The 9,738-nt window shown below is 32.4% G+C and overlaps 1 protein-coding gene and 1 pseudogene across 1 annotated transcript; both read right to left on the minus strand.

Moving 5' to 3' along the window:
• Positions 1 to 210: 210 nt before the first annotated feature.
• LOC100855172 (GDSL esterase/lipase 7-like) lies at positions 211 to 3,306 on the minus strand (annotated as a pseudogene).
• A 1,404-nt stretch (positions 3,307 to 4,710) lies between these two features.
• Positions 4,711 to 7,444, minus strand: LOC100242870 (GDSL esterase/lipase 7). The gene is made up of 5 exons (XM_002278387.5): positions 7,018 to 7,444; positions 6,813 to 6,934; positions 5,422 to 5,670; positions 5,075 to 5,330; positions 4,711 to 4,994 (listed from the first exon to the last, which is right to left on the minus strand). Exons 1-5 carry the CDS (start codon positions 7,274 to 7,276, stop codon positions 4,780 to 4,782), a joined length of 1,101 nt encoding a protein of 366 aa, XP_002278423.2. The 5' UTR covers positions 7,277 to 7,444; the 3' UTR covers positions 4,711 to 4,779.
• Between the last annotated feature and the right edge of the window lie 2,294 nt (positions 7,445 to 9,738).

Consider the following 9,738-nt stretch of genomic DNA (forward strand, 5'->3'; position numbering starts at 1 on the left):
AAGCCTAGTGCCTTCTGTTCCCAAAGAGAATCAAATCCATGGCTCAGACTAGTTGGATCTCATCCAATGCCATTTATTTTTTGAGTATGAACAGAAGCGAAATTCAAATAAACCTAAGAAAAATGGTTAGTTAATCTGTTTTTTTCATTATGGATTTTTACAATCAAGTGAAGAATCATCTAATTTTAAGTATAAATGCCCAATCTGTGGAATTTTCTACCTTGTGACTTATATCTACTCAAGTTTAGAATCTACTAAAAGATTTATAACATACAAATCTTTCATCTCCCTAAGATTAATAAATTTGATGCATGCTGATAGAAATCTTCATACATACACGACATAATCATCCTTATATCTGCACCAGCGCCTTGATATTCATTGGTACACAAGCGGAAGAACCAGTGATGCACCTGGCTGCTATCAGTGAACATGCAGCTTCAGTTATGTGAAATGCGTCCCAAAAGAAGTATTCGGATCTGTTAGGATAAGGCTCTAGGAAAGGAATACTTGAGAGAGTCCCATTTAACCATGTAGTGCAGCATGGATTCCTTGTGTCCTTTAAGCCTGTGAGAAATGATAATATAGCAATGAAATATAAGTGAAGTTATTGTGACTAATTCATTGTGATATAGAGGCCTAAAACCAAATGAAATTAATGGTTTGGAAGTTACCATATTCTGAGGGATTCACCATCGCATCATAAGCCAGCCAATTCACTTGACTAAATATAAATGTTGAGCCACTTAGAGTGGATGTCAAATTTTTGAGCATTGCGCCCACCCCATTGTTGAAATATGATATGAGAGCATTTGTTTCTTCAGCGCATTTTCCACCGCTTCTGGATTTCCTTATGGTCGATGGCAGACAGCCGAGAGGACCCAATTCAAATACAACCAACTTCCAGGCTCCAAGGTTATATAAACTCTGAATGCAGTCAAAATGAATCAAATATATATATATATATATATAGCAATATGGTTGGTCCAAGGAAGTTTACACTAATGTTCTGTGAAGGGTTTGACAATCAGGCCGACCTTTTCCAATACTTTGAAAAGTAGTGAGATTCTTCTTTAAGGTTTTTTCTTGATCACATCATCCTTCTCCACCCGTCCATTTATATGATGTTAGATTAGATGACTACATGTATATATTTGAAAACCTTGGTAGAAGCTCAGTTTAAAAATACCCAGTCTACACATCACGATCAAGTAAATGAACCCTGGTTAAATTAATCTCTAAATCATTTCCTTCTTCTTAACTCAAGCAAACCCTACTTCAAAATCATGAATAAACCCAATCTTAGATCAACCTTGTCTTTCAAACTGATGCAGTGTGTGTTAACCTAAGGACCTACACGAGTGAAAATAAAGAAAGACAAAAATTTAACATGGTTCAACGATCAATGTAATTTCATACGTCCACAAAGTGTATCAATACTAAAAAATCCACTAATTAAATGAAAAAGAAGGGTGGTAACCCTTAATTTTCTCGATTGCACTCGTACTTTGATTTTTTTTTCTCTAAATACAAAACAGGACTGATTCAGGTTTGTGATTCGGACATAGCAAAACTGATTCAAGCTTCATAATTCAATAAGAACGTTGTACCTTAAGACCCTGAGAATCTACTAGTAGCTGAGCAAATTGTTGAGGAGTGTAGCGATGGCTTGAATTGTATTGATGGGGTTGGAGGTAGTTGTTCAAGTAGTCATTGTTGCCTATGGAGAACACGAATATGGACCTTGACAAGTATGCTGAAAGCTCTTTTTTGCTTCCATATTCTTTTTCCAAATTCTGTTTAAGTGTCATTTTAAACAACCAATCTGGTCATCCAGATTCAAGCATTTTCCCTGCAAATATCATCCATCAATTAGAATACTTCTCTTCATGTTAAAGTTAACGTAGAATTAGCCCAAAAGAAGACTACTATTCTCAGGAGTATTTGCTATGCATAGGACCCAACACAAACTCCAAAACAAATGTATAGATATCCATCGTTAGGGTGTGGGAATGATTCTTCAAAATAGTTTTTTTCCTCAAGAAAAAAACAACTATTCTTTCAGAATACAAATAGCCATGATATCTAGAAAACACACGCACACACTCCTGTTTTTGGCTAAATGAGTAATGGCTTCATGGTATGCTGACCCAGAAATGGCAACGTGAAGATGGACCATTTCTTCTTCGAAATTCTGTCTAGCTTCAGAAAGGCAAAATTAGGTTTAGATGTGTATCAGTGCAGAACTCTGACCTTTATACCCCAATTAGTAATAAAATTATCATAAATAAAAATAAAACGAAAATGAAACTGCATGTTCCTGACTGAAGTGCCTATTAGCTTACTTAAGATTTTAATTCAGGCTATGTTTGGTTCCTGAAAATTTAAAAGAAAAAAAAAATAGTAATTAGACGTGCATGCATTGACCGGGAAAATGAACACGATCGTGCAGCTAGCAATGGTGCATTCCACCCTGTAAAGCAATCAGAGTTTTCCTAGCTGATCACTTGCAACACCCCCTTTATTATATATGGTTTGCTTTGAGCAAAAACCAAAGCACTACTAGTAAAGGGATACGTGAAAGCTAAGATGATCTCCTCTTAATTTTCTTCAAATCTAAGTGGAAACATCGTGGGATTGTATTTTATGATCCACATCCCACATGGGAACGTAGTTGGAGCGCATTATTGTCTTAAATGCTCAACCATTATAATAAACATAATTTATTTATTTATTTAGTCTTCAAACACTGAGGGAGGAGGGCATTTACTCAAAGTTCAGAACACTTATCCAGCCCAAAAAATGGAACATTGTTTAGTGATATAATTACTTACGAGTTTCCGGGAGAATGCCGCATGATCCGGAAGCATAATTCAAACCCGTTAGAACTGTCCCGTGAATACTAATGGAGGGTGGAGGATATGGCAGCCCAAGATATTCAGCTGCAGATCATGAAAGAAAAAAAAAAATCAAAATATACAGCTCAGATTTCTATGGTGACGATGATCACATGATAACATTATGTACAAGAATTAACAATATGGTAAGCATCAATTAATTAGTACCTATAAAATCTGCGACAGTTCTACCATTGGTGAATCTTCCAGTGACCCCTCCAGGAAAATTCACGCCATAAGGCAGATAATTAGCCCTGGTGAGAGTTGGCAGAAGATTGTTGTTACCGCTGTCGAACAAGGAATCCCCGAAAACGTATAGAGCTGGTGCGAGTGGAGGAGAATCGCGTGAATTCACAGAAAGAAAATGAAGGAAAATGATGGAGCAAAAGAGTGATAGTAGTAAATCCATTCTAACTAGTAATCTTTTCCAGAAGTGTTTGGATGGAGAGAAAAATAGCTGTAGTGTGTTTATGGGATGTCATCATGAGTTTCGAAAAAAGAAGGGTCAGTGAATTTTCTTCATCGTATTGACCAAAAATAGACCAAGCAGTAAAGGACTTGAGTCATCCTCTTGTTGCAACTCGAAGACATCGTACGAACCGTATAACCGATTGACCCAATCCATGGGAGTTTTGTTCTTCTAAAACATTGATGAAATTCATGTTATGGATTATGGATTTGATTGAAATTTATCACATTCTTTGAGTAATGAAAAATTTACCTTCGTAATTTTCTTTTTGGAATATATTCGTGATCAATTATGGAAACCTCTCAACAAGAAATCAGAAAAAATGTGACGAGTGCCGTTAATATGCCCAAAGTACATGTAACACATGATAACATTGATGATTAATTTCAACATGTATATGAAGTTTTATTTAAACAATTAATAATGTAAATCAAAATGGTAAAATTTTAAACTACCATTTGAAATTTCTTCTTTATTGTGATAAATTCAGATTAAAATTGAAAAATTAATGTTCATTGATTTAAGATGTTTGATTTGAAATCTTGTTGAATCTATTAACTTAAAGTTTATTAATGATTTAATTGATATTATTAAGTTATTTATATATCAAAATACTAAGTACACTTCATGTTAAATCATTCGGATGGTTAATGATCATACAACTCTTTAATTGATATAATCTTCTTTCTTTTTTTAAATTAAAAATATTAGTAAAAATGACCAACGTAATTAAGCTAGAGTTGTTCAAAGAGTCATTCAAAATGTACATACACAAATTAATATTATTGGGATGATATTAGGAGGTGATGGCCACTACTTTGAATAAATATACATACAATTTTCAGGAAACTTTACAAATTGGGTTCACTTTAATTTGAACATTGGTTGGAATTTTAATAAACAAAGTTAAAAATTAATAACACATGACATATTCATTATGTATAAAATTGAGTTTAGGAAATCTTTACAACTTTAAAACCCATCTATAAAATTAAAAAAGACTCGTACATATACAGCATTAAAGAAATTTTTCCATCATCTGATATAAAATATAACAATTAATTATTGAACTTGGATAACATTTGAAAACTTTTCATTATGTTCTATATATATATATATATATACTAAAATCAATTTGGTTTAAATATTTCATGAATTCTAGTTACTTTTTATATGGACCATTGTGTATTTGAAGCGGTCCAAAGGAAGAATATGTGTTCTTGCTTTCTTCTTCTTCTTTTTTTTATTTTTTTTCTTTTTCATGAATATTGATTAATTGACACCTACCATAACTCAAGGGCGGTTTCAATCTTCTAGAGTCTAATTAGAGCGAAGTAAAAGAAGAACAAGAAGAAAAGGTCTGGCATTTATTTGCTTAAATATGAAGCATACATGCTGATGGAATTCATACATTCAAATTTTAAGGAGGCCCTCCATATTCATGGGAAGGCAAACCGAGGAACCATTGATGCATGCATTGGCAACAAGTGAAGAAACAGCCTCAGTGAGGTGAAAACCATCCCAAAAGAAATGTTCATTTGTGTTGGCGCAAGGCTTTCCAAATGGAATGCATGTCGCTGTCCCATTCAGCCATGAGTTGCAGCATGAAGTGCTAGTGTCTCTCAAACCTACACATCAAACAAGTTGTGCATGGTTAGCCAGTATGATGAAACCCGCCCTAATTAAAGGAAAATGGTTCGGAAATTACCATAATTTGAAGGGTTTTTGATCGCATCATAGCCTAGCCAATTCACATGACCGAGTACGAAGGTTGAGCCGCTTAGGGTGGATGTTAATCCTTTTAGCATCGAACCGAGATCATTGTTGAAATGTGATACAAGAGAGTTTGCTTCCTCGTCGCATTTTCCCTGACCCTTTTTCGACCTCCTTGTTATCCATGGCATGCATCCAATGGGGCCAAGTTCGAACACAATCATCTTCCTGGCTCCAAGTATATATAAATTCTGCAGTTCAAATAAATCAATGGAGATAATCAAGTACAATACATTATTCTCCCACACATGCCACAGTACAGTAGATATGAAGATGTCCTACCTTCAGACCTTGAGAGAGTCTGCCCACAAGGAGTTGAGCAAATTGTTGAGGGGTGTAACGTTTGCTTGAATCATACAAAAGGGGTAGGAGGTAGTTGTTGATGTAGTCATTGTTGCCTATGGAGAATATGAATATGGACTTTGACAAGTATTCCGAAAGCTCCTTTTTACTCCCAAAAGAAGTGACCAATTTCAGTTCAACCGTCAGTCGAAACAGCTCGATCTGGTCATCCAAATTCAAGCATTTACCCTGAAAACATTAACAAGAAGTTCTGAAATTGACTTCTATTTTTTTATTTTCCCATCTACTTATCCATGATTCATGATCTAACTTTCTAAAAAAAGTCAATTCTAAAACGAGTGAGAATCAACGGTTGTTGTGGGTAAGGTAAACTACTTAGAAATTGTTAGCTTATAAGGTGATAAAGTCAGTAATTTCTGTATATGAGAGAGTATGTAGGAAATGAAAATGAACACGGTCTACAAGAATTATTCTATATTCACCAACAACAATTAATAATCTTGTTTAGCTGTCACTTGCCACAGCACCTTATGGTCTTGTTTAAATAATCTTACCATAATTTAATAAATAGTCCACTTTTCAATCAAATTCCCTCTCCCCCATGACCATGTATGATAGCATGCAATGTAATTAATTTATTAATAAAAGGAAAAGATAAGAAAAGAAAAAGAAGCTGGTGGGAAGACATTTATACTTGTGTTAGTTAAAAAAAAAAACCCTACTTATGAGATTGATTAAAGAAATTTGTTACTTGGAAAAGATGGTAAGAAAACTGGTAAAGCTTTTAAATAAGGGGCTTTTAGGTTTTCAAGGACACTTACAATCGACTTAATGTGAACATCAATCTTCCCAATTAATATATACCGAACACTTGAAATATCTTTCCTAATGTATATATGTAACTTCCAAGCATCATGTTTGTAAAGAAATTTGCAAGACCATTTGTAAAGAAATTTAAGGATATGTTTGGTTTCCAAAAAGTTCTAATAAGAGAAAAATTGTTGAAGAAATTGATTTTTTTTATGTTTAGTTTTACTATGAAAAAAAAAAAAAAAAAGTCAAATATAATTAAAATTATTAAGAAATTTATATATTTTTAAATTATTTAAATTTTCTCCCAATTTCTTTTTTCCTCGCTTTTTTTTTCGAACTTTTTAAGAACTAATGATAGCTTAAAAGATAAATATTTTTATTTTCTTTTGAAACTAGCTAGCTGTCCATCCATGCTATGGGCAACAGGTTGTAAAGTTACGAAGAAACAAATTTGTACAGAGAGAAGGAAAAAAATTTAGAGAAAACATTCAATCATCCAGCTAGCTAGAATTGAAAGAAAGCACTAGTAATGGTGGATATATCAGATAGTTGCTTACAAACAGGCTTCCAGTTTCAGGGAGGATTCCGCACACCCCAGAAGCATAATTCAACCCCGTCAGCGGCACCAATGTCCTAACACTAATCGAGGGCGGAGAATACGGTAGCCTGAGATATTCAGCTGCATCACACAAAATCAAACATAGTTTAGAAGTACAACAACAAATATGGATGAATTAACAGTACTTTTAGAACAATGCATACCTATAAAGTCTGGAACAGTTCTACCATCTGTGAATCTTCCAGTGACTCCTTTGGGGAAATTCATGCCGTAGGGCAGATAATTGGCTTTAGCTAAAGTCGGCAGAAGATTGTTGTTGCCGCTGTCAAACAAAGAATCGCCAAAAACGTATAGAGCTGGTGCAAGTGGAGGAGAATCGCGTGAATTCACAGAGAGAAACTGAAGGAAAATGGTGAAGCAGCAAAAGAGCGTCAGTGCTGATGAAGAATTCATCATAGCCATTGATTCCTTTCTTGAGAGTCTTCAAATGCAGGAGAAGTGTTTGGTTGGAGAGAAAGTATGTGTGATAGGTTTGTGTACTTGATATGGAAGGAGACACTGAACAAAAGGATGGATGCACGTAACTTAAATAGCCAGATTTTGTTGACTAGATCAAATAACTTTTTTTAATCTTTTCTTCAATTCATGCATGTGCAGACACTAATTTGAGATTTTTGGCTATGCATTCATGGAGGTCAACAATATATAAGCATTCAAGCCTTCTTTGGAAATGAATATTTTATTTTTAGTTGTAAATTAATTGTATGGGGATAACTTCAGAAAAAATTTTGCCATTGGAAAAAAGTGCTTTCTAGATTAAGTTCTGATGGTTGAGAAACAAATCAATTGCGTAATTTCAGGTAAGAATCAGATTGTGGAGACTGGACCGTCCACCCATGTGGTGATGAACTGCCGCATTGACGTGAGATATTTTCATGTACGGAATAGATTGATCTTGCTATCACTATATAAAAATATAAGATATGTTTAATTCTCAGGATATAATATGAAATAGGATCAATTTGATGGAATAGGATAAGTTATTCCATTACTTACCCTATATTTAATTAAATAAGGGATAAGATATAAATAATGAGATATGTTATTAATTCTTATATGTTAATCAAACTAAGATGTAAGATATGTATTTTCCATTTATTATAAATTTAATTTTTATCTATTTTTTATTTTTTATATTAAGCATTTTTTAAATTAAACTTTTTTATTATAAAGTTAAAATTGTGATTAAAATTAAATAATATTAATATTTGTATAAATTATTTCTATATATTAAATTATATAATATATAAAATTTTAATTTATAAAGTTCGAATATTTTAATTATTAATATTGTTAAATATAAGAAAATTTTCATATTTTTAAAATAAATAATATTGGAATGTTATTTAATTGTTAAATATAATTTTTATTAAAATTTTATATTTAAGATTGTTATTATTATTATTATTATTATTATTATTATGAAGTGAAAAGAGTAATCATAGCACAAGATACAAATTAAGTATTTTCACATGGAAAACTACTCACTTAGTCTCCTAAATACTATACAAATGTAAAAACATGGGATCAAAAACTTATAATCACAAATCCACTATTCAAAAAAACAATATAGAGATTTACTTAATGGATGTTATTAACACATACACTAAACTTTACATCTACAAGCAGAACCATGCATATTCTAGTGGATCTTACCTCAGTGCCTAAGGGATGCAAATCTCCTTCTCAACTTAATGAATGCAAAGACAAATGTTTTCAAGTGTTTTAGGAATGGAAAGGAAAATTAGGTTTTTCCAATACTTGTATAAAAAATAAAAACAAAATCATATTTCACATGACATTTATATTTTATAAATACCTAATGGACTCAAATTTAAACTTTCAAAATAAATAGATTTAAATATGAAAATAAAAATATTCGAAGATTGAAATATCTGCGTGAACACCTGAGTGCCCTTAGGAGTGCTTGAGGCTTGAGCGCTCTCCCTATCCCTTGAGCACTCTCCTTAGTGCTTGAGGAGTTTTTAAAACCAAATTTAAAAACATTTTTGCTCATTTTAAAAACCTATAGTCTACACCATGGCTTAATTAAATCTAATTTGGCTTTCTCATACTTTTCTATACTTGTGTCATTTGATTTTGCAACAATCATAAATCTTCAATAAAGAGTATGACACAATCTAGAAAAGTCCTAAGTTAGGAATGATTGGAGCAAAATTGACAACTTCAAATTACATAACCTAATACACCAACAATCTCCTCTTTTGGTAATTTTGTAACAAAATAAAGATTACATGTCCCTCACTCTCCTCAGCATCCAATACTTTCAAATAACACTTGTGTAAATCAAATCATTATTTATGTGAACAATTCAAACATACCTACGACCAAGGAAGAAAATGTCGCCGAAATATCGTGTATCAAAGGGTATCGACACGATATTTCATGGAGAAACATCGATCCAGCGATATTTTGAGATAAATCGCTATAAATCGGCTATTTCTCGCGATATATCAACAATTTTTCCCGTTATATCGCATGGTCAACGCGGGCCAACGAAAGTCAAACGCACTACAATGCAGTCAATGTGCTACAGTGCACCTCCCATTTGCTGTCGAGGGGATTTGGGTTTCACCCACTTACCATCTAGGCTAACTTGCCCTTTGATATATAATGTGTAATAAATTTATATATACTTAAACTCATTATATAAAGAAAATATTAAAAGAATATTTTAAAGAGAAAATTAATTATAATTATTTTATAATTAAATGCAAAATCTTTTAATTAATTACCAAAAATATAAAAATTATATAATTTTCTTCATAATGTTATTAATATCATTAATAATTAATTAAATATTAAAAAATTATATATATATATATATATATCATAATTTATTT

Source organism: Vitis vinifera, chromosome 14, assembly GCF_030704535.1.
Source record: "Vitis vinifera cultivar Pinot Noir 40024 chromosome 14, ASM3070453v1".
Classification (NCBI taxonomy): Eukaryota; Viridiplantae; Streptophyta; class Magnoliopsida; order Vitales; family Vitaceae; genus Vitis; species Vitis vinifera.